Source organism: Neoarius graeffei, chromosome 4 (assembly GCF_027579695.1).
Source record: "Neoarius graeffei isolate fNeoGra1 chromosome 4, fNeoGra1.pri, whole genome shotgun sequence".
NCBI classification, from domain to species: domain Eukaryota; kingdom Metazoa; phylum Chordata; class Actinopteri; order Siluriformes; family Ariidae; genus Neoarius; species Neoarius graeffei.
Genome location: NC_083572.1, coordinates 89,633,530 through 89,660,305, shown reverse-complemented (window position 1 = coordinate 89,660,305; position 26,776 = coordinate 89,633,530). Strand labels below are relative to the sequence as shown.

Genomic DNA, 26,776 nt, shown 5'->3' with positions numbered 1-26,776 from the left:
GTGTATCGGCAGGCAGAGCAAGCGTATCAGGCCCGATACGCTAAAATGTTTTGGGGAAAACCATGGTACTGCCTAACCTGGGGTTAGCCATTTGAGTTCTCCATTTCGTTGTACTTTATATGGTTGGTTTGTTTCCTACTTCAACAGAATATTACACTAAAGTATTGTCGTCACTCGAACTTTCTTGTCTAGAGGTTTAGCACTTCGTGTACCTGACTTTTGTACTCGTTGTACGTCGCTCTGGATAAGAGCGTCTGCTAAATGCCATGTAATGTAAATTTCCAAGTGTGTGTGTGTACATATATATATGTGTGTGTGTACACAGTGTCATGCTACAGCCTGGACTTCAACAAGCAACAATCACCTGTATTATAACATCTGCTGGCAAGTACGAAGACAAAACACTGATCATGTTACATAGATACAATACTGGACTCATTTCCTTGCTAGTGCATTATTCCAGCTCCAGGTAAACACAGTATGCATGTGTATATGTGTGTTTTTCACAACTTGAGATCTTCACCACTGGCATCCTGTAATCCCACTTTGCATACACGATATCATTAGGCCATTTGCAGGAATTGGTCACGTGTCAATTTTCCCCATAGCATCAAGCCTGTGGTGGGCAAGCTAACTTGACATTCCTTGACAACCATAAGAGTTTGACTGGCGATGCGAAGCAATCCATTTCTATAATAGCTGTTTTTACCTTTTTTTGACCTACTGTCTTTTTTGACCCAAATTTTCATGTACACTTGGGAAAAAGTTTGTGGTTTTAACTTCTGTCGTAAGTTAAAGCAAATCATTGGCCGTAAAAGAGTGTTTCTTGGACTCAAGTTGGTCGTCGCCGAAAGAAATTCACGTGCGAAATGGTGGATTTCTCAGGCATGTTTATAACTTATAATTTCTCCTTTTCTACCTTTATCATTCGCTCAAAACCCCTTTTGCACTGTTTCTTTTGCAAACATAGCATTGCTTCTTATGCATATGAATCAGTTTCTTACCTGTCGACATGTCGGATGATTTTTCTTCTTTGCTTTACAGTACCACTCCAGTTAAAAACAGAAGGTACAACACCAGATTTTAGATTTCTTTTTCCTTTGGTACTTCTTGTTCGATAATCAATTTATTTCGGCGGCAACCAACTTGAGTCCAAAAAAACTCTTTTACAGCCAATGATTCACTTTAACTTACGACAGAAGTTAAAACCACAAACTTTTTCCAAGTACACACGAAAATTCAGGTCAAAAAAGACAGTAGAAAAGGTAAAAACAGCTATTGTAGAAATGGATTGCTTCGCATCGCCAGTCAAACTCTTATGGTTGTCAAGGAATGTCAAGTTAGCTTGCCCACCACAGGCTTGATGCTATGGGGAAAATTGACACGTGGCCAATTCCTGCAAATGGCCGATAAGAAAGAAAAAGAAAAGAAAGCACAACTTTATTCATCACACACTTGTGAAATTCCTCTCTGCATTTAACCCATCTGAAGCAGTGAAAACACACATGCGAGCAATTAGCATACACACATACCCAGAGCAGTGGGCAACCATGCTAACAGCTCCCAGGGAGCAGTTAGGGCCTCTGCATGCTCTTGCGACAAGGCTTTCGCAGATAGCTTTTCGCAGACAGTTGTAATTTATCATTGAGCGGGGAGTAATAGGCATGCGCGATGTTATTCACCGCCACAACGCAAGGGGGCGCGAAGTCACGAAATCGCTAGGAGTAGTTGGTGGGTGTGGTTAGTGGAGTGTTTATCCTCCGGTTACTTATAATGACTAGAACTGGAGTCGTATAGATGTACGTACTTCCTCACTTCCTCGATCAACCGCTCTTCGTGCTGCTCCATCTTCGCTCGTGTTTTTAAAAATGGCGGTAGTGAAAACAAACCAAACCGGGAAAGTAGGGAAGCGGAAGTGCGTGTACAGCGGATGTAGAGTGGACCAATCAGAGCCCTCTTGTCTGCGAGGCTTCTGCGGTGGTCACAATTTTTGGGAGGTGCGCGCAGAGCGTCTGCGAAGGGGGGGGCTACGCAGACGCCATCTGTGAGGACTGCGTTGTCAGCATAAATTGGCCTTTAGGAGTTAGGTGCCTCGCTCAAGGCCATCCCATATTAACCTAACCTGCATTTCCTTGGACCGTTGGGGAAACCGGAGCACCCGGAGGAAACCCACGCAGACACGTGGAGAACATGCAAACTCCACCCACACAGAAAGGCCCTCGTCGGCTGCTGGGCTCGAACCCAGGACCTTCTACTTTCTTACTGTGAGGCAACCGTGCTAACCACTTACACCACCGTGCAGCTAGGAGTTAGGTGCCTCACTCAAGGGCACCTCAGTCCAAGGCCATCCCATATTAACCTAACCTGCATGTCTTTGGACTGTTGGGGAAACCGGAGCACCCAGAGGAAACCCACGCAGACATGTGGAGAACATGCAAACTCCACCCAAACATACCCCTTTTCCACCAAATCAGTTCCAGGGCTGGTTCGGGGCCAGTGCTGGTGCTGGTTCACAACTCATTCAACTTGCGAACCAGCTGAGAACCAGTTTGCTTTTCCATAGCTCGGGGTGCTAAGGGGAGCCACGTCATTACGTTACTGTATACGTCAGTTACGTCGCTGCGTTTGCATAAACCTTGGCATGAACAACGAAGCAACAACAACACGGAGAAGAAGAAGAAGCAGCAGCAGCAACAACAATAATGGATGACTGCTGCTTTACTGCATCCATGATATCTTGTCGCTTATTTAAAAATGGCGCCCTCTCGCGGTCTTGCTATTGTTGTTGGTCTTAACAACTCCGCCGCCCCCCCGCTGACATAAGCAGTTTTTTCCTCTAGCCCAGCAAAGAGCTGGTGCTACCCTGGAACTGGTTTTTCTGGCCCAGAGCCAGTCCTTTATCAGTGGAAACAGAAAACCCGGTTCCAAACTAAGCACTGGCCCCGAACCAGCCCTGGAACTGATTTGGTGGAAAAGGAGTAACAGAAAGGCCCTCGTTGGCTGCTGGGCTGGAACCCAGAATCTTCTTGCTGTGAGACAACCATACTAACCACTAACACCACCGTGCAGTTAGGAGTTAGGTGCCTCGCTCAAGGGCACCTCAGCCCAAGGCCGTCCCATATTAAAGTGCATATTCTGGACCAATTTCATGTTTGTTTGTTTTTTTTATATGAAAGTATGTCCCTTTACACACTCATCCAGAAGGGTAATTTTGCACAAGGCCATCTGTTTACAGCGGAAAAAAATAAAATAAAACGCGCCTGGAAAAATCCAAGGGAGTCTGGAGCCAGATTCGTGACGTTACCTGCGGACGCGCCAGCAGGCCGCGAGAGCTTTGCACGGTTTCAGTGCACAGCCTGTGTAGACCAAGCGCTCCTGTTTCTCTCTCATTGTCCGGTCTTTTGGGAAACGATGAGTACTAATCCCATCAAATTGGTGTTGCTACACCCTCCTACAATACATCTGTTAATAATTACGCAATAACGTTGAAGAAATTTACAGAAAACCACCAGGTCGTTTTCTCGTAAACAAACCAGCGTTGACGTAGGATTCAGAGGGAGGCGTCCCGCAGATGACGTCACGAAAATCAATGTTTCCCAGGAAATCCAAATGCAAAGTTTTTTCAGAGGCGGACCAATTCGCCTCAAATGGCTTGATTTCAACTGGTATTGCACAAGGTAAAAAAACTGCACAAAATGCGACAGATATTTGACCGAAGTTTAATATAAAATAGTAGAATTACATTCATCTTGCTCCTGATTTACCTGTGATTTGCACTTTAAAGGAACAGTCCACCGTACTTCCATAATGAAATATGCTCTTATCTGAATTGAGACGAGCTGCTCCGTACCTCTCCGAGCTTTGCGCGACCTCCCAGTCAGTCAGACGCGCTGTCACTCCTGTTAGCGATGTAGCTAGGCTCAGCATGGCCAATGGTATTTTTTGGGGCTGTAGTTAGATGCGACCAAACTCTTCCGCGTTTTTCCTGTTTACATAGGTTTATATGACCAGTGACATGAAACAAGTTCAGTTACACAAATTGAAACGTAGCGATTTTCTATGCTATGGAAAGTCCACACTATAATGACAGGCGTACTAACACCTTCTGCGCGCTTCGGCAGCGCATTGATATCTGAGCTCTGTATCAATGCGCTGTCGAAGCGCACAGAAGGTGTTAGTACTGTACACCTGTCATTATAGTGCGGACTTTCTGTAGCATAGAAAATCGCTACGTTTCAATTTGTGTAACTGAACTTGTTTCAGATCACTGGTCATATAAACCTATGTAAACAGGAAAAACGCGCAAGAGTTTGGTCGCATCTAACTACAGCCCCAAAAAATACCATTGGCCATACTGAGCCTAGCTACATTGCTAACAGGAGTGACAGCGCGTCTGACTGCGTCTGACTGACTGGGAGGTCGCGCAAAGCTCGGAGAGGTACGGTGCAGCTCGTCTCAATTCAGATAAGAGCATATTTCATTATGGAAGTACGGTGGACTGTTCCTTTAACCTAACCTGCATGTCTTTGGACCTTTGTCGGCTGCTGGGCTCGAACCCAAAACCTTCTTGCTGTAAGATGACCGTGCTAACCACTTACACCACCAATTATAACCAACATGTCCATCCACACCAGTGTGTGTTTATTGATAACATGATGTCACTCACCCCATCTTTTCCTTCAGAGCCACTGGACTGTTGCTCAGTGCTGCACAGTTTCCTTTTATTTTTGTTCTCTGTCCTCTTCATTTTGGTGCAAACAAACAGAGAACACAGCTGACAAGCTCATCACATCACATCACATCAGATCAGATGATCATAGTCAGTGATGAGCTTCAAGTCGTTTTCCCAGATGAACTTTCACAGTTGGAATCCATTAAGAGACAGAGAGATCAAATTCACCACAGATTCATAAAGTCTGAGAAAGAAAAAAGGTTTTGCAGGTGATTCTCTGGATGTCAGGCCCACCAGCAGGACTCTCTCTCTCTCTCTCTTTTTCTCTCTCCCAGTCCACAAACAAACAGCAAACCTGGCTAGTGCTAACTTAGCCTTATCAGAAATTAAGAGCTCATTTAGCCGGCTAGCGATAACTCCGAGCTAGTCAACCTCTCAGTGTCGACTGAAATGATTGAGAGTAAAAAAAAAAACTAAAATAAGTATTTAAAAAAAAAAACTTTATGTAGGTAGAAAGAAAGAAAGAAAGAAAGAAAGAAAGAAAGAAAGAAAGAAAGACAGCCGTTACTGTAGTTATAACTCAGCTAGCTAGCTAGCTAATAAAAGCGCTGAGGTAATTTAATGTTCCCGCTTGGTGGTGATGATGAAGTTAGCCTTGAAGCTAATTCCTCATAACTCTTCTCTTTAATTCAGAGTCAAGTTTAAACATGTTTTTCCTCTCTAAAAGTCATCCCTGCCGCATGTCTTCGGTCTCCGGGCGTCTCTTGTCCATGAGCAGATGATGAATCAGTGATAATTGAGCTAAAACAAACCGGCTGCCTGGTTTTTCACTTCACTTCACTTCACTTCACCACACAGAAGGCTGAAGGGAACCGCGCGCGCGCCTCGCTCGGTTCGACCCGGTACCGGTGACTCACAAGTCTGTGAGCTCAGTCCAGTCCAGTCCAGGTTCTGTCTTTCAGCAGGAATGACGGCACGTTGAATCTCACTGGATCCTGAGCTCCTCTGCCACAGGAATTCCGCCGCTTCCTGGCTCGCTCCTGAACAGCTGACTTCAGATCAGTCTGCCTGAGCACGCGCATGCGTGGTGAGACGCCGATCAACACGACAGCGCTGATCTGAGAGCAGCTCAACCTCGCACATACATGTCAGTTAGGACGTGACATGGATGTGCCTCTGCTGCCACCTACAGGGCGTTTGGACAATGTTTTCTATTCATTCATTTATTTTTATGTTTTCTTCATCTCTGACTTTTGTTTTGGGTCAAATAAATAAAAAATAATAATCTTGGGTGCTGTAGTGGTTAGCACTGTCGCCTCACAGTTGGTATGCAACATCTACAGTTAGAAAAAATTGAGAGGGTGTGAAGATCTCATCTAATCTCATTATCTGTAGCCGCTTTATCCTGTTCTACAGGGTCGCAGGCAAGCTGGAGCCTATCCCAGCTGACTACGGGCGAAAGGCGGGGTACACCCTGGACAAGTCGCCAGGTCATCACAGGGCTGACACATAGACACAGACAACCATTCACACTCACATTCACACCTACGGTCAATTTAGAGTCACCAGTTAACCTAACCTGCATGTCTTTGGACTGTGGGGGAAACCGGAGCACCCGGAGGAAACCCACGCGGACACGGGGAGAACATGCAAACTCCGCACAGAAAGGCCCTCGCCGGCCACGGGGCTCGAACCCAGGACCTTCTTGCTGTGAGGCGACAGCGCTAACCACTACACCACCGTGCCGCCTGGTGTGAAGATAAATTCCGTCAAATCTGGAACCCTTTTATAGATCACTTCAACAGAAGTAAACCAATACTTCCCGCAATTTAACCTGATGTTAATATGAAGACAGCACTGAACTACTCGATCTCATCTCATCTCATCTCATTATCTGTAGCCGCTTTATCCTGTTCTACAGGGTCGCAGGCAAGCTGGAGCCTATCCCAGCTGACTACGGGCGAAAGGCGGGGTACACCCTGGACAAGTCGCCAGGTCATCACAGGGCTGACACATAGACACAGACAACCATTCACACACGCATTCACACCTACGGTCAATTTAGAGTCACCAGTTAACCTAACCTGCATGTCTTTGGACTGTGGGGGAAACCGGAGCACCCGGAGGAAACCCACGCGGACACGGGGAGAACATGCAAACTCCGCACAGAAAGGCCCTCGTCGGCCACGGGGCTCGAACCCGGACCTTCTTGCCGTGAGGTGACAGCACTAACCACTACACCACCGTGCCGCCTGGTGTGAAGATAAATTCCGTCAAATCTGGAACACTTTTATAGATCACTTCAACAGAAGTAAACCAATACTTCCCGCAATTTAACCTGATGTTAATATGAAGACAGCACTAAACTACTTGATATCCTCTTTTATTTCTGTCGCTTCTCATGGGTATTTTTTTTCTTGTTTGTTTGTTTTTGCTTTCTTTGGTGTATATATGTGTCATTGATATATATCGGTATGTCAGATATGTCAAATATTGTGTGTATGTTAAACTCTGAAAACCCCAATAAAAAGAGTGTTAAAAAAAAAAGAAGGTTCTAGGTTTGAGCCCAGTGACCAGTAATGGCCTTTCTGTGTGGAGTTTGCATGTTCTCCCCGTGTCCGCGTGGGTTTCCTCCAGGTGCTCCGGTTTCCCCCACAGTCCAAAGACATGCAGGTTAGGTTAACTGGTGACTCTAAATTGACCGTAGGTGTGAATGTGAGTGTGAATGCTCGTTTGTCTCTATATGTCAGCCCTGTGATGACCTGGCGACTTGTACCCAACGTCTCACCCATAGTCAGCTGAGACAGGCTCCAGCTTGCCTGCGACCCTGCACAGGATAAGTGGCTACAGATGATGGATGGATGAGAATGAAAGGATCCAGAGACTGTATGTGGGGTGCCATGGGAAAACCCTATTGTACCGGTTGATTTCTGTAGAGATCTGTAGGTCTACAGATGACTTACTAAGAACATCTGGTACTGATGCAGGTCATCTCTAGAAATTAATGATTTGTAGAGGTAAAACAGGTGGCACAGTGGTGTAGTGGTTAGCACTGTCGCCTCACAGCAAGAAGGTCCGGGTTCGAGCCCCGTGGCCGGCGAGGGCCTTTCTGTGAGGAGTTTGCATGTTCTCCCCATGTCTGCGTGGGTTTCCTCCGGGTGCTCCGGTTTCACCCGCAGTCCAAAGACATGCAAGTTAGGCTAATTGGTGGCTCTAAATTGACCGTAGGTGTGAATGTGAGTGTGAATGGTTGTGTGTCTCTGTGTGTCAGCCCTGTGATGACCTGGCGACTTGTCCAGGGTGTACCCCGCCTTTCGCCCGTAGTCAGCTGGGATAGGCTCCAGCTCGCCTGCGACCCTGTAGAACAGGATAAGCGGCTACAGATAATGGATGGATGGGTGAGTTATCTCATCATTCGATACCATGTCTTAATTATGATGTCACAATAATCATTTGCTGTTTCATAATGATGAGAATATTTTTTTCCAGAAGTATGACTATCCATTAATTAAGTCATAATTATGAGAAGTCATGATGATGAGAGATTCTCACAATTATGAGATAAAAGTCATAATAATGAGAATTCTCATCGTTACAAGATATGAAGTCATGATTATAAGAACTTAAGTCATAATTATGGAATACTAAGTCAATTGTGAGATAGGACTTTATTATTATGAGATCTTCTTTCAGCTGTTCCTGTTAGGGGTCATGACAGCAGATAATGTCCCTCCATCTCCTCCTGTCCTCCGTATCTTTTTCTGTCACACCAACCATCCTTATGTCCTCCTTCACCACATCCATAAATCTCATCTTTGCTCTTCTTCTTGTCCTTCGACCTGGCAACTTCATTTCCAGCACTCTTTTCCCAATATACCCTGGATCTCACCTCTCTCACTTTGTCTCCAAGCCACCCTACAAGTCCTGTCCCTCTAATATACTCGTTTCTGATCCTGTCCAACTTTGTCTCTCACAATGAAAATCTCAGCATCTTCAGCTCCACTGTCTCCAAACCATACAACATCACTGCTCTTACTACCATCTTGTACACTTTCCCTTTCACTCTTGTTGGCAACCTTTGGTCACAAATCACTCCTGACATCCTCCTCTCCTCCATCCATTCCAACCTGCTTGCACTCTCTTCTTCACTTCTCTTCTGCACTCTCCATTACTTTGTACAGTTGACCCCAGATATTTGAACTCATATTTCATTATTATGAAATAGCAAGTAATAATTTTGAGATACTAAGTCATTATTACATTACAGGCATTTAGCAGATGCTCTTATCCAGAGCGACATATACCCAGAGCAACCTGGGGAGCAGTTGGGGGTTAGGTGCCTTGCTCAAGGGCACTTCAGCCATTCCTGCTGGTCCAGGGAATCGAACCGGTGACCTTTTGGTCCCAAAGCTGCTTCTCCAACCATTAGGCCATGGCTTTCATTATTCTGAGAGAGTCATTATTTTTACAACTTAAATCACAATTATGATAAACCTTCTCATTATGATGGCGGAAATGGGTGTCCATAGGGTCTTGATCATTCTTATTAACAAAAAGAAGAAGAAGAAGAAGAAGAAGGTATTCCTAGAACATCCAAAATGCTGAAAGCACGATATAACACCACAATACAAACAGAATTATCTTACATTTTAATTGTTTTTTAATATGCAAATGCTGCACAAGATAGCTAAATATATGTATGCTTTTTTGCATAAAACAAAATGCAGTGCATTTTTAAATACATCATATGATACAGACTTATGATATGTGAACACATTTGGTTATACAGGCAATAATGTATAGGTCCAAGATGGCGCCGCGGACGGTTGCCTCGGTACTTCGCTCTCTTGTACTTTCTATGTTTTTGTGTATTTGTTGTATTTCTTGCGCTGCTTCTCTGGTCACATACTCCAGAGAAGAACTTATAAACATTGGAATAACCACCAGTAAAGTTTTTTCATCAGCTTTCATTGATCTGGAAAGTTTTCCAGAGTTACTTGTTGGAGGAGCAGCAGCTCTCCGTGGATTACGCCGAGGACGCCGGAGACACCGGGGGAAGCGAGCCGGTGCGCTCGTCAGACTGAGGCAGCGTAGGTTCCGCACTGCGCTCCCATCTATTCACCTGGCTAACGTCCGCTCTTTGGCCAGTAAGATGGACGAACTGCTGCTCTGCAACACAATCAACACGGATTTTAACAGATCTGCTGCCTTGTGCTTCACCGAAACCTGGCTCGGTGAGCACATCCTGGACACTTCTCTCCACCTGCCTGGATTTCACCTTCACCGAGCGGACCGCGAAACAGAGCTCACGGGGAAAACGAGGGGAGGCGGAGTCTGCTTTTACATTATCGAAGGTTGGTGTACTGATGTCACAGTTCTAAACAAATCATGCAGTCCTCATCTGGAGTCATTATTCATAAACTGCAAACCGTTTTATGCTCCGCGAGAGTTTTCCTTGTTTATTCTGGTTGGAGTCTACATCCCCCCTCAGGCGGGTATTAATGAGGCGTTACAACACCTGGCTGACCAGATAAACAATGTGGAGAAAAAACACCCGGACTCTTTGCTCATTGTTTTGGGGGACTTTAACAGAGCAAACCTCAGCCATGAACTGCCAAAATATAAACAGCACATTAAGTGTCCCACCAGGGACACTAACACTCTGGACCATTGTTACACTGTTTTAAAGGACTCGTACCACTCTGTCCCCGTGCAGCCTTGGGACTATCTGATCACTGTATGGTTCATCTTATCCCATCCTACAGGCAGAAGCTGAAAGCTGCTAAGCCTGTAGTTAAGACGGTGAGGAGATGGTCCGATGAGGCTAAAGTGGAACTACAAGCCTGCTTTGACTGCACTGATTGGAGTGTTTTTGAGGCTGCAGCCTCAGACCTGCATGAACTGACTGATACTGTGACATCTTACATCAGTTTTTGTGAGGATATGTGTGTGCCTACCAAAACCTTCCGCATATACAACAATAAACCCTGGTTCACTGCAAAACTCAAGCCCTGTCGACACGGCAACGGATTCAGGTGAATCTGATAAAATTGTTTATCGTTTCGGCCTGGCGTCCACACGGCACCGGCATTTTGGGTGCCCCAAAACAAAATCTTTTGAGAACGGGTTCCAGAGTGAAAAAATCTGGCAACGGCGCCGTTGCAAAGTTGTCTGGATGAGTAGAACAGATTTGTTTACAATGACGTCACAACCACATGACTGTCAATGCTTCACGCCGGGTAGAAGTGTAACGAACTCGATGCGAGTTGTCAACAAATCCTATAACTTGGTTCATGAAACACGCTTACAAAATATTCACTGTGAATATTTATTGTGTAATGGTGCAAAGTGAGAGAGAGAGAGAGAGAGAGAGAGAGAGAGAGAGAGAGAGAGAATAGCCCTTAGGGCAGAGTCTTTAGTCCAAACACTGTGGAAGCAGTACCAAACCGCGCACCGCCCGTGTGCTTTCCAAAAACAAAAACAATCCCGCCAGCAAAAATAGGAAAAAAAAAGGAGCGATCTCACCTCTTCAGATGTTGGTTTAAGTCTGACAATACATTCCTCAAAAAGTGCGTAGAAGAACAAAGTAATCCATCAATGTGTAGCATTCAATTTATTCCGGACCATTAAAGAATTCTGGAGGATATCAGAATATTGGCGTACCGGCTTCCATCTACCCCCATTCATTCCTCTTTCCGCGTCTTTTGTTTTACGCTACTGATTAATAATCAAAACTTTATGTGGCTAATGCTATAGAAGAAGGGGTTTATGTGCATGCGTCTACTTCTTCTATTGTTCTGGTGTCTCCGATGGGACCGTCTTACAGCGCACATAGAGGTGTGGCATGTGTATTGCATCGTTTTCAGCAAGCGCTGCGTTGCCATATGTACCTGATATTTTACTGATCCGTTGCCCATCTGGATGCGATATTTAAAAAAAAAAAATCTCGTTGCCGTTGTCGTGTGGATGTAGCCTCAGGCAACTTCAACAGAACAAAGAAGAGGCCTACAAAAGTGGAAACAGAGTTCTGTATAATCAGACCAGAAACACACTCACTACGTTTACATGCACATAGAGAGAATCGAATTTCTGCCGTTGCTCGACTGAAATCGAAGTTCAAAATGCCATGTATACACCTTAATTCGGCTGAAATTGAACCGAACTTGATTTCTCGGAATCGAGCTACACGACCTAGTTTATGCGATTTCTGCCGAGCTACTTTGTGCATGTATACCCTATCGAGCTAGTTGTCGAGCTATTTCCGGAAGTGACGAGTAACGAGACCACAAGCGGGAAACACAACAGCCTCGGTCGGCATGACAACAGTAGTAGCGAGCAGCAGAAGAGGTCAGGAGGAACAAACGGAGAAGAGAAAATGGCGATGTAGAGCTCTCTGAAGTGTGGGTGGAGCACAGAGGACGGCAGGACAAAGCTTCTGGTACTAATAGGCTTTTTATTGTCAGACTTTTCAGTTTAACAGCCTACTTTTATTCTTGAGAGAAGCGCGCGCGCTGTGTTCTAGTCCCGGGATGAGCTGTCCCCTCTGCCTCCTTAAATAGGGCGCGGTTACTGGGAAGACACACAAACACAGGTTAATTACCGTCAGGTGTACCGTCGTTCTGCCACTCACCTTCCCTGGCTCCGCCCTCCTGTCACAGACCAGCGCTTGACCACGCCCCCACTGCCACAGGCAAGCAGAAACGTGCACTTCTGGAGCAATGAGGAGACAGAGTTCATGCTCATTCAGCTTAAGGAGTTGAATATATTAAAATTCATGGACGGGAGAAAAACGCGCAATGGAGAACACGGAACTGATAACTTTGTTTACACTCTTGAATAGCTCTTCTTCATGATGACAACCGGAAGTGTACCAACACGATGGGGCGTGTAGCGCCACCTGTGGCTCGGGTGCACAATGCACCTCACACAATAGCCCGATTTCATTGTGTGCATGTAGGATTGGATTTCTCTGGCACCCTGCTGGGACCTTCAGCTCGATTACCGACAGCAGCTCGATTTGGATGTGCATGTAAACGTAGTCCATGACAATGGAGGTGAAAGCAGCTAAGAGGAGCTATGCTGATAAGATTAAAAACAGCCTTTCAGCAAACGATCCGACGTCAGTGTGGAAAGGCCTGCGGAACATTACTGACTATAGGAGACCATCCCCCAACACTGCAGTTCATCAACTGGCTGACGAGCTGAATGCGTTTTACTGCAGATTCGACACATTCACACCTCTCCCCCCTTCAGTCATTAAAGACCCATTTACACCCCCTGCCATTCTGCCACCCCCCGCCTCTGACCCCCCACCAGCACTTAAGATCTGTGAAGAGGATGTCTGTCAGCTTTTCCGCAGACAGAAGATCAGGAAGGCACCTGGCCCAGATGGTGTGTCACCCGCTTGTCTGAAGGTCTGTGCTGACCAGCTGGCTCCCATCTTCACCCAGATCTTTAATAGATCCCTGGAGCTGTGTGAAGTCCCCTTATGCTTCAAACGCTCCACAATAATCCCGGTTCCTAAGAAAACCAATATCACAGGACTGAATGACTACAGGCCTGTTGCCCTCACATCTGTAGTCATGAAGTCCTTCGAGAGACTGGTGTTGTCATAGCTGAAGGACATCACAGACCCCCTGCTGGACCCCCTGCAGTTTGCCTACCAGGCAAACAGGTCAGTGGATGATGCAATAAATATGGGTCTACACTACATCCTGCAACACCTTGACACTGCACGGACATACTCCAGGATCCTGTTCGTGGACTTCAGTTTGGCATTCAACACCATTGTTCCAGACATCCTCCACACCAAGCTCACCCAGCTCACTGTGCCCTCCTCCACCTGTCAGTGGATTACAAACTTCCTGACTGACAGGAAGCAGCAGGTGAGGATGGGGAGCATCATATCCAGCAGTCGGACTATCAGCACTGGCACCCCCCAAGGGTGTGTGCTCTCCCCACTGCTCTTCTCCCTTTATACCAATGACTGCACCTCAAGAGACCTGTCTGTTAAACTCCTGAAATTTGCGGACGATACAACGGTCATCGGCCTCATCCGAGATGGTGACGAGTCTGCATACAGATGGGAGGTTGAACGGCTGGTCTGTTGGTGCGGTCAGAACAATCTGGAGGTGAACACGCTCAAAACTGTGGAGATGACAGTGGACTTTAGGAGGAGCCCCCCCACTCTGCTGCCCATCACCAACAACATTCAGTGCATTTACATGCACATCCAAATCGAGCTACTGTCGGTAATCGAGCTAAGGGTCCCAGCAGGGGTGCCAGAGAAATCCAATACTACATGCACACAAGTTAATCGAGCTATTGTGTGAGGTATATTGTGCACCCGAGCCACAGGTGGCGCTACACGCCCCATCGTGTTGGTACACTTCCGGTTGTCATCATGAAGAAGAGCTATTCAAGAGTATAAACAAAGTTATCAGCAGTGTTGCCAGATACTGCTGACGTTTTCCAGCCCAAAACGTTCAAATCCGCCAGAATGCACTTAAAACCGCCCAATCTGGCAAAACTGGCAGTTCTGTGTTCACAAGTTCCGTGCTCAAGCTGTTAGGCTTGCTCTAACAGACTGTATGGCTACAAACTGTCCTGCGCAGACCACTGTTTTGTAAGACAACTTATTTTGCACAATTGTATATTTTTCTAAAGTCCATTTTTTGCTTACAAAAAAAAAATTTTTTTTGCTTACAAAAAATATTTTTCTAAAGTCCGTTTTTTGCTTACAATTTAACTTATGTCTTAATAAACACACAAAAAGTTCAATTGTTTTGTTTTTATTGACATTCTTCAGATGTTGGATATATATATATATATATATATATATATATATATATATATATATATATATACATACACACACACAAATACAATGACTTGTTTATGTACACAATTCACAGCTATGCAACAGCTGTACAGATGTATTTGGTGATACAGTAAGTGAGCTAAATTTTAACCGTGCAAACAATGCCACAAAAAGAAAAGACTCATGCCGACCGAGGCTGTTGTGTTTCCCGCTTGTGGTCTCGTCACTCGTCACTTCCGGAAGGGGCAGTGCTGAAGTAAGTAGCTCGAATACGTAGCTCAATAGGGTTTACATGCACTAAGTAGCTTGGCAGAAATCGCATAATCTAGGTCGTGTAGCTCGATTCCGAGAAATCAAGTTCGGTTCAATTTCAGCCGAATTAAGGTGTATACATGGCATTTTGAACTTCGATTTCAGTCGAGCAATGGCAGAAATTCGATTCTCTCTATGTGCATGTAAACGCACTGACTGTGACTGCTGTTGAAAGCTTCAGGTTTCTGGGTTCCATAATCTCTTGGGACTTGAAGTGGGAGACCAACACAGTCTCTATCATCAAAAAGGCTCAGCAGAGGTTGTACTTTCTGCGCCAGCTCAGGAAGCTCAACGTGTCTAAGGAGCTGCTGACACAATTCTACTCTGCCATCATTCAGTCTGTTCTTTGCTCTTCCATCACTGTTTGGTTTGGATCGGTCACCAAACAGGAGAAGAACAGACTGCAATGGACAATAAGGTCTGCAGAGAAAATTATTGGTGTCAACCTGCCCTCCATCCAAGACCTGTACCTATCCAGAGTCAGGAAACGGGCAGGTAACATCTCTGCGGACCCATCACACCCTGGTCACAAACTGTTTAAACTTCTCCCCTCAGGGAGGCGAGATAGATCACTGTATGCAAAAACAACCAGACACAAGAATAGTTTCTTCCCTCAGGCTGTCTCTGTGATGAACAGCTAAAATCTGGATTCATATATCAGTAATATCACTTGCAAAATATCTGCACACTCATACTGTCATTCTGTGCTCACTGTTACTTACATTATATTTATACTTATTTAAATTTGCTATTCATCTTTGCACTATGCACTATATTGCACCAAAAGGGAAAATCCTTTCTGTGATGAACAGCTAAAATCCAGATTCATATATCAGTAATATCACTTGTAAAATATCTGCACACTCATACCATCATTCTGTGCACACTGTATACTTTATATTTATCTATTTCATACTTGACTTACCTGGATTAGTTTGCACTATGCACCTATTGTATCTTTTTTTTGTTTGTTTTGTATATACGCTTTTTATCTGTTTTTGTACTATGAGAGCTAAGTGAAACCGGAGTCAAATTCCTCGTGTGTCCCCACATACCTGGCAATAAAAGTGTTTCTGATTCTGAATAATTAATTAAAGGAATGAAACACTTGGGCCAATACTGTTTTAGGAAAATCATCCATGAAGACGTGGTGTGACTGAAGCAGTGTTACTGTGTTTACCTTGATGTGAATAATTTTCCTATGACTGCTTTATTCCTCTTATACCACAGCTATTTACCACTGATTGCATTTTTTTTAATTAATGAACCACATACTTTTATCTGTTTTATGTTGTTGAACATTCAGAAAAGTTCATTCCTGTTATCACTTATGTTACAGCAGCTATAAATGGTTGTCCTTCACCAGCCTCTTTTTTTTGTCTTGAAGCTAATTAAAAATAATAATTGTCCATAAATGTTTTACATAGTTTTAAATCCAATGTCAAGAATTTTTTATTTGATTAATTTGAACAGCAATCACAAAAACCTTTTATTACGTCCTAGTTAACCTTCTAGTTCATGCCATATTTTATTTTGTATACCTCCTGCACATCCATCCTTTTCTCCCCCTCTTTTGGCACATGATGTACTTGGACCACAATAGAAATGTGTTTACACTTTATTGTGCTATCCATGTATTTTAATGTACACTATGCTTGTATTTTGTACATTATTTTACTAAATCAAATCATCATCATCATCATCATCAACAAGAAACTTCTCAGTATCCCATGATGAAATAAAACATATGAAAACTACTGTCGTGGAAAAATGACAAACCAACACCAGTCTCATCCTTTTGCAAGTGAAAGAAGGTTTATTGCAGAAATGGACACATAGTGATGAGGGTTCGACACACCACTCATACCGTCCCTTTGTTCTCAAATCTATATATGGGTCCGTCTCAGAAACTGGTCTCTCATTTGGGACATTATGGTCAAAGTTTTTTTTTTTCTAATTTTACTTTTTTTTTTGCATTTTCCGAACACTCAAGGTTTCTTTTGTCATGTTTAATAAGAATACAGATAGTATCTTGCTTTATCTGGCCTCCACTGTGGAATTTTTTTTTATTACAATTCAAATGCTTTTGTAAAATTGATTTCCATATAAAATAACTCCATCATGAAGAATTAAAGCCCCTCCTTCACAGATGAGTGAAAATATTGAGTAAATTTCCTCTTTTTGATTGCTTGGGTTAAAAATGCCAAGTTATGATGACTGAACTGATTATTCACTTAAATATGAATATGATGCATTTTGGGTATTTGATATGGTGAAATAGGACACAATGGAAAAATCAAGAACACACCGGAAAGATGAGAATAACGGCGGTGGTAAAAGAACAGCGACTGTACCGGCTGAAGATCGCGCGGGTCTCTGCTGCGGTGCGCGAGCAACGGGACATCACTACCGCACCGGACAGAGTGCAAGGCGGGGGCGGGGCAAAATGACTGGCTGTAGATTCTATCAAAAGTTCGATCTAAATTGACCATGGTTGCAAAATATTGGCCAAAAATACGCAAACACTACGAAATATGAAAGTAAGATGAAAAAGAAACATTCTATTGCCTTATACTGCAAGACTAAAACAAAATAAAACTGTCAAAACTCACCTTTTCAGTGATAACGTCCGAACAGATCACTCGCGTAACAGAAAGATCGCAAATGGAAGCACGATCAACTTCTAACTGCTGGAGTGGAAAATTCCATTCTACACATGCAAATTGTTAATGTGTGTCCTTCCCTGCACACAAATAACACGCTACGGTAAGAAATAGACCACAACTCATTTTATAGCTCAGAAATTCATACAAGACCAGCTACCATCGTAACATATTCTGTAAGAAATATATTCTATACGTAACTTTCAGCTTCCATTTTAAAAAACAAAATCGCAGATTTATAACTAAATGTTTATATGGCGTAGTGATTTTAAGTTACTACTTTTGGTGAGGTCGTGACCTTGACCCTGAGGCTTTCCGTTTAGATCAAAACACACGATCGTATTGGTTTTGGGTTTGCGGAAAACGGAGTTACAACGGTGATCAAATATTTTGCATGATGTTTTATTACGGTTATGATTATTCTGTGAGCGCACCAATCCTTAGGTGTATAAAGTTACAACTTAAAATACAATTAGTGATAACTGTAGACTTTTCAGTGGACTACAACCTTTTTAAGGGAATGTGATGCAGTCAACCATTTATCATGTCCCAGATCAAGCTGCCATTTTTCCACAAATTTGCAGAATTTTTGCCAAATTCTGAATAGAGTATTCATATCAAAGATTTAGTTTTATCTGTATTATTTCTTTCATCATTTTATTTCAAATTAAAACCATCATCACCATTCAAAACCGTATAGTTCATTGACTAAGTACAGTTAGGTCCATAAATATTTGGACAGAGACAACATTTTTCTAATTTTGGTTCTGTACATTACCACAATGAATTTTGAACAAAACAATTCAGATGCAGTTGAAGTTCAGACTTTCAGCTTTAATTCAGCGGGTTGAACAAAATGATTGCATAAAAATGTGAGGAACCAAAGCATTTTTTAAACACAATCCCTTCATTTCAGGGGCTCAAAAGTAATTGGACAGAAAAATGGCGGCTCGGGGGATAGACGCGTAATAAATTGCTCCGTTCAGTCGATATCAAAAATACCCTCAAACTCGAAAACTTTAACGTGTAAACTCTGAAGGACAAGACATGAGTGGGGGGGAAGCAAAAAAGAGACGATACGACCCGGAGAGGGAAGGTAATTCAACAATTAAAACCCGACAAAAAACAAATGGAGCCGACTGACGAAGAAAATGTCGATCTGCTAGCTAGCAAAGATGGAGGTGAATCTACGGACAAGCTGTTTTGGGAACTGTCAACTATCTCGAACAATATCCGTGACTTCAAAAATGACGTCCACTTAGTCATCTCCGAACTCAAGGGAGACTTAAAGAAGGACTTCAAGGACAAGCTAACAATGCTAAAACACGAACTAAACGAGAAGCTAACTGAAGTCGGGACCAGGCTCCAGGACCATGACCAGGCCATCACCGAGGCAAAGAAGCGCATTTCGGATGTAGAAACAAGCGGCGCTGCCACGAAAGACGCTCTGCTGAGCCTGCTGAGAGAGCAATCCAGGCTACGGGAAAAAGTGTGCGATTTGGAAAGTAGGTCCAGAAGAAACAACATCCGAGTTTACGGTGTACCGGAGGGCGCGGAGGGCGACTCGATGATAAAGTTTATGGAAAACCTGCTGACCACGTTGCTGACTCTCCCGGACGGTATGTCTCTGCAGATTCAGCGGGCTCATAGAGCTTTGACCCGCAAGCCAGGACCCGACGCTACACCTCGGTCCATTGTGATAAACTTTCAGCAGTATGATGTCAAGGAAACGGTATTGACATTGGCCTGGAAAAAGAAAATTAATCTTAACAACAAACCAATTTTCTTTGACCATGATTATGCATACGAAGTCATGGAAAAACGCAGAGCCTACGGGGGAATTAAAAAAGCGCTGAAAGAAAAGGGTATTCGTTTCCAAACTCCTTTCACGAGGATCCGGATCCACTGGAGCACCGGCCCACGGACCTACGAGGACGCACATCAAGCTACACGGGAGCTACGGGCACGGGGGATGGAGGTGCCCGCTGTCAGAGAGGACCCGTCCTTCAACTTAGAGGAGAGGATACTGAAGGCGTTCCCATGGCAACAAGCGGCCGACGGAGGAAAACAAATGGAGTCACGAATGAAGGAAAAGCTCCAGGAGTTTAGAAGATAATCCCATTGTTGAAAGCACTAAAACATGTGCAAATCAGTATGTGTGAGGACTGGAAAATAAGGGAGGTGAATTGTTCTTTTTGCTCCCTCTCTTTACTTTAAAATACTATCGGTTGAAATGACTATAAATCATCGACTGAGCGGAAAAGTAATGTTGGACTTATTAGTGGACATGGAGCACACCAGCTGGTCAGCCAACCACTAAGGAGGGCCCCAACCATCCAGGAGGGGTTTTTCCCTCCACCCACCAACAGGGACCCTAATGGGACAACTGTTCCTCAGCTACAGGAAGTTCTTGCATTTAATATCTTTGTTATAATGAGTGTGAATGCTTGTTCTTGTTCTATGTTTAAAACAGGGGAGGATTCTTATTTCATTATTTCTACAAGGGAAATCTTTTTTTGTGGAGGTTATGGCATCATACGAATCTAGATGTAAGTGGGTATGCACAGGGATCAGATAATGAAAGTAGTCTCTCTAAATGTGAATGGGCTTCGTAGCCCAGTCAAGCAGAGCAAAGTCCTTAAACTAAAAAGAGAAAATATAGATATTGCTTTTTTACAGGAAACCCACCTAATGGAAGCAGAACATGAAAAACTCAAAAGACAGGGGTTTAAATATGTCTTCTCCTCCTCAAATAGATCTAAGCATACTAGGGGAGTAGTGATACTAATCTCAGGAAGGGTGACCTATGAACATTTATCCTCTATCCAAGATAAGGAAGGTAGATTCATAATGATTCGTGGCAAAGTTGATGGAACTTTGTTTACTCTATACAACGTGTATATCCCTCCTGGTTCAGAACCAAATTTCTATACCCAAGTAATTGAAAGGATTGCAATTGAAGCACAGGGGGTTTTAATATGTGCAGGTGATTTTAACACTGTGCTTAACCCAAACCTCGATTTAACTGGGATAAGAATATCTCGTCCCCAAAAAATAACAAAGAAAATTAATTTACTATTATCAGAAATAGGACTAATTGATATCTGGAGATACCTAAATCCATCAGTCAAAGACTATACCTTTTATTCAGCCCCGCACCATACATATTCCAGGATTGATTACTTTCTAATATTTGGAACAGACAGTAGCAAAGTACAAGACTGTCATATTGGAGCAATGGACCTTTCAGACCACTGCCTGCTATATCTGTCCCTAAAAATGACCTGTAGGAGGAAGCTTACACACTGGAAACTAAATCCTAGTGTACTCAACAACAGCAGGACCGAACAGTTTGCGAAAGAAATTAAAGAATATTTGGAGTTCAATGATAATGGAGAGGTTTCTCCACCCATACTTTGGGATGCCTGCAAGGCAGTAATGAGGGGGAGGGTGATTTCAGTGTCATCTTTTCTTAAGAAACAAAGAGAAACTAAAATTAAGACTCTCCAGACTGAACTCAAAAACTTAGAATCTGAACATAAAGAATCACCAGATCCAAAGGTTAAAATAGAAATAAAAAAGAAAAGAAACCAGATTGAAGAGTTATATTCTCAAGAGATCCAAAAGAAATTGATATACACAAAACAAAAATATTACGAAGGGGGCAGTAAATATTCAAAATTATTGGCATATAAACTGAGAAAACAACAGACAGATAATGCAATATACAAGATAAGGGACCCGAAAACTAATACCATTTATTACCAAGTACAGGAAATTAAAAACTGTTTTAAAGTATACTATGAAAAACTATATTCGCAACCTCAAGTCAATACCGACCAGAAAATGGAATCACTACTCAAATCCTTAAATCTACCAGAACTCACAGAGGAAGAAAATAAATTGTTAGCTTCTCAAATTTCAAAAGAAGAAATCTATTCAGCTATCTCAAGACTCAAAGCTAATAAATCCCCAGGCGCAGATGGATTCAGCGCAGAGTGGTATAAGAAACTGAAGGAGGTTCTGACACCTATTTTACTAAAAACCTTTAACTGGGTCCTGACAAAAGGGGAAACCCCGACATCATGGAAAGAAGCAATTATATCAGTTATACCTAAAGGAAGCAAGGACAAATTAGACTGCGGAAACTATAGACCAATTAGTGTACTTAATGTGGATTACAAATTCATCTCATCTCATTATCTCTAGCCGCTTTATCCTTCTACAGGGTCGCAGGCAAGCTGGAGCCTATCCCAGCTGACTACGGGCGAAAGGCGGGGTACACCCTGGACAAGTCGCCAGGTCATCACAGGGCTGACACATAGACACAGACAACCATTCACACTCACACCTACGCTCAATTTAGAGTCACCAGTTAACCTAACCTGCATGTCTTTGGACTGTGGGGGAAACCGGAGCACCCGGAGGAAACCCACACGGACACGGGGAGAACATGCAAACTCCACACAGAAAGGCCCTCGCCGGCCCCGGGGCTCGAACCCAGGACCTTCTTGCTGTGAGGCGACAGCGCTAACCACTACACCACCGTGCCGCCCGGATTACAAATTATTTACTTCAATTATCACAAAGAGACTTGAGAAAATTCTACCCCGAATAATCAACATGGATCAAACAGGCTTTGTCTTAACTCGTCAGACACATGACAATATTAGAAAATCCCTACAAATGATCAGACATATAAATCAAAATAAAATACAGGCCATGTTGGTTAGTTTAGATGCCGAAAAGGCTTTCGACTCGGTCAGATAGAAATTTTTATTCAAGGTTATGGAGAAATTTGGTTTCAATCAAGTAACTATTAATACATTAAAAGCCCTCTATGATAAACCATCAGCTAAACTAAAAATCAACGGAGAGCTCACAGACTCATTCATGCTGGAGAGATCAACAAGACAGGGCTGTCCCCTAAGTCCAATCTTATTTGCGATTTTTATCGAACCTTTGGCACAGTGTATTAGACAAAACAAACAAAAAAAATCACAGGTATAAACATGGCAGCAGGCGAACAAAAGCTGGCCCTGTTCGCGGATGACGTACTCGTTAGCCTTTCAAACCCAACAGAGTCTCTGCCGGAGTTGATGTCTGTTTTAGATGAATATGGGTCATACTCAGGTTATAAATTAAATAAGAAAAAAACTCAGGTCCTTAGTTTTCATTTTGATCCCCCTCAATATCTCCGCTTCAGGTACCATCTAGACTGGGACAAAAGTTTTATAAAATATTTGGGAATTCTACCTTTAGACATATCAAAACTAGAAGAAATTAATTATAGCCCCCTTAAAAAAGAAATTATAGCGGATATCAATAGATGGAATATAATTCCTTATTTGAATATCAGTTCTCGTATAGATTCTGTTAAAATTAACATTCTACCAAGACTTTTATATCTGTTCCATTCAATACCAATAGAGAAATCAGAATTGTATTTTCGAGAGTGGGACAAAATTCTTTCCAGATTTATATGGGCAGGGAAGAAGCCAAGAATAAAATATAAAACTTTACAATTACCAAAGGAGAAAGGTGGACTAGCCCTCCCCTGTTTGAGAAATTATTATAGAGCGGCTCAAATTCGCCCGTTAGTGGGATGGTGTACTCCAAATTATAGATCAAAATGTTAAGAAATAGAAGTGGCAATGGGAAAGGGACTACCAATTAATCATTTAGTTGGAGATCCCTCATTAATTAGTCACTTCTCGGACCCTAACAACCCGTGGATAATTGTCTCTTTGAAAGAATGGGGTGAAATAACTAAAAAATATCAACTGAGAAGAGGAACTGAAATGTTTAAATGGTTTTCATACGACTCAGATTTTGTACCGAGCAGGTATGACACAAGGTTCAAAAGTTGGACGGAAAACGGACTTACAGCATACTGCACACTCTTAGATCAGGATAAAGTTTTGAGTTTCCAGGACCTAAAAGAAAAATTTGGTCTTCAAAACCAAGATCATTTTAGATATCTACAAATCAGGGATTTTATGAACAAGAAATTGGACTTTACTTCAGGGAGGGATGAAATTCTGAATATTTTTAAGAGGGCTTACAATAATGCCACCCTCCAAAAGATAATATCTAGCTCTTCAAAATCTTAGAGGAGATCATACTCTAGAAATTAAGGAAAGATGGGAAGCAGAGGGAGGCCTCACAGTCTCACAAGAGGAATGGGACAGGGCCTGCAGACAGCAGTGGTCAGTGACGAGTTCTCCCTCCTGGAGGGAATTGAGCTGGAAAAACGTGACTCGATTCTTTCGTTCTCCAGCACAAAAGTCCAACTATTCCGATCAGACTGCCTGCTGGAGGTCCTGTGGGAATACTTTAGCAAATCATTTTCACATTTTTTGGGGCTGCCCCTCTGTGGCTCCATTCTGGAGAGAGATTCTTGGGATCCTGGAGACAGTTTTTAAAAGGAAAATGGATTTAAACTTCAAAGTCATGTACTTATGTGATCTAGATGGACTTGAATATGCAAAGCGGGACAAATACCTGCTGAGAGTGTTGTTAGTGGGGTGTAAAAAGGCTTTGACCCAAAAATGGCTTAAGAAAGACAAACCAACAATAAACGAGTGGATTGATGTAATTTACAATATATATGTTATGGAGAGAATTACATTTAAACTAAGAAACCAAACTGATATTTTTGAAGAGAACTGGTCAAAATGGCTCAGCTGTGTGTTAACTGTAAGACCTGATTTCATATAGACCGCAAAGACAAGGTCAAGCCCTCCATCAAGATTTATTTTATTTATTTTTCTTTCCCCTATTATCGAGCAGCATCCTTATATTTTTATATATGATGTGCTTATTTTGACTCTGCTGCCTTGCATAATGCACAATTCTCCCCTCGTCATGTTATGTTTATGTTTTTTTGTGCCCAATTGGCACATACGTGTGTGTTACTAAGAAAAAACTAATAAAGAGTATATTTAAAAAAAAGTAATTGGACAAATTAAATAATTGTAAATAAAATGTTCATTTCTAATACTTGGTTGAAAACCCTTTGTTGGCAATGACTGCCTGAAGTCTTGAACTCATGGACATCACCAGACGCTGTGTTTCCTCCTTTTTAATGCTCTGCCAGGCCTTTACTGCAGCGGTTTTCAATTGTTGTTTGTTTGTGGGCCTTTCTGTCTGAAGTTTAGTCTTTAACAAGTGAAATGCATGCTCAATTGGGTTGAGATCAGGTGACTGACTTGGCCATTCAAGAATATTCCACTTCTTTGCTTTTATAAACTCCTGGGTTGCTTTGGCTTTATGTTCTGGGTCATTGTCCATCTGTATTATGAAACTGAATTATCATTTGGCTGCATTTGAGCACACAGTACGTCTGAATACCTCAGAATTCATCCGGCTGCTTCTGTCCTGTGTCACATCATCAATAAACACTAGTGACCCAGTGCCACTGGCAGCCATGCATGCCCAAGCCATCACACTGCATCCGCCGTGCTTTACAGATGATGTGGTATGCTTTGGATCATGAGCTGTACCACGCCCTCACCATACTTTTTTCTTTCTATTATTCTGGTAGAGGATGATCTTGGTTTCATCTGTCCAAAGAATGTTCTTCCAGAACTGTGCTGGCTTTTTTAGATGTTTTTTAGCAAAGTCCAATCTAGCCTTTTTATTCTTGAGGCTTATGAATGGCTTGCATCGTGCAGTGAACCCTCTGTATTTACTTTCATGCAGTCTTCTCTTTATGGTAGATTTGGATATTGATATGCCTACCTCCTGGAGTGTGTTGTTCACTTGGTTGGCTGTTGTGAAGGGGTTTCTCTTCACCATGGAAATTATTCTGCAATCATTCACCACTGTTGACTTCTGTGGGCGTCCAGGTCTTTTTGCATTGATGAGTTCACCAGTGCTTTCTTTCTTTCTCAGGATGTACCAAACTGTAGATTTTGCCACTCCTAATATTGTAGCAATTTCTCAGATGGGTTTTTTCTGTTTTCGCAGCTTAAGGATGGCTTGTTTCACCTGCATGGAGAGCTCCTTTGACCGCATGTTTTCTTCACAGCAAAATCTTCCAAATGCAAGCACCACACCTCAAATCAACTCCAGGCCTTTTATCTGCTTAATTGAGAATGACATAACGAAGGAATTGCCCACACCTGCCCATGAAATAGCCTTTGAGTCAATTGTCCAATTACTTTTGGTCCCTTTAAAAACAAGGTGGCACATGTTAAGGAGCTGAAACTCCTAAACCCTTCATCCAATTTTAACATGGATACCCTCAAATGAAAGCTGAAAGTCTGGACTTTATGTCCATGTCCATTATATAACTACAACTTGAATATGTTTCAGTAAACAGGTAAAAAATATATATATGTCAGTGTCCAAATATATATGGACCTAACTGTATATTTAGTGAGGTACCCCCACAGTACCCAGTTTCTGAGACAGACCCATATACTCTTTAAGTAAAAAGGAGACATTACACATATTGCATTACATGCCCTGATCATGCTCCGGGAACGTGATCAGTTCTAAAGCCGATTGGATCTTCTCTAATCGCTAGCTAGTACATACATCTGCTACGCACGTAATGAGCATGATAAGATGAACATGTTTCGGTGCAGAATGTTCTACGTCATTAGTCCTTGAAGAGGTAATACTCAGTGAAAAGGAAAATTACAAAACAGCATGACGCTAAAATTTACTCTACACTACTCGAGCTATTAAGCCAAGCTTGTGTTAACGTCTGGCTTTAAGACCTGTAAACCATGGGAATGTCTGCCCTGGACACTATAGGAGATGTTGTGACACATGAAGATGGATAAAGTTAGAAAGCAGCCAATAAACAGCACATCATTAAGTTTTAGTGTAAATAATTAAGCATTACACTACCGTTCAAAAGTTTGGGGTCACCCAGACAATTTTGTGTTTTCCATGAAAAGTCACACTTTTATTTACCACCATAAGTTGTAAAATGAATAGAAAATATAGTCAAGACATTTTTCTGGCCATTTTGAGCATTTAATCGACCCCACAAATGTGATGCTCCAGAAACTCAGGCCCTGTCCACATGGCAACGGATTCAGGTGGATCTGATAAAATTGTTTATCGTTTCGGCCTGGTGTCCACACGGCACCAGCGTTTTGGGTGCCCCAAAACGAAATCTTTTGAGAACGGGTTCCAGAGTGGAAAGATCTGGCAACGGTGCCGTTGCGAAGTCATCTGGATGAGTAGAACGGATTTGTTTACGATGACGTCACAACCACATGTGCTTCACGCTGGGTAGAAGTGTAACGAACTCGATGCGAGTTGTCAACAAATCTTATAACTTGGTTCATG

General features: G+C 42.8%; 1 protein-coding gene across 1 annotated transcript in view; it reads right to left on the bottom strand.

Annotated features, from left to right (window-relative positions):
• The window catches only part of mast2 (microtubule associated serine/threonine kinase 2), a 391,407-nt gene extending 385,695 nt beyond the window's left edge, over positions 1-5,712 (bottom strand). The window contains exon 1 of the mRNA XM_060919978.1: positions 4,667-5,712. Coding sequence (XP_060775961.1) covers positions 4,667-4,747 — 81 coding nt within the window. The 5' untranslated portion in view covers positions 4,748-5,712. The remainder of the gene's footprint in view (positions 1-4,666) is intronic.
• Positions 5,713-26,776: the final 21,064 nt, after the last annotated feature.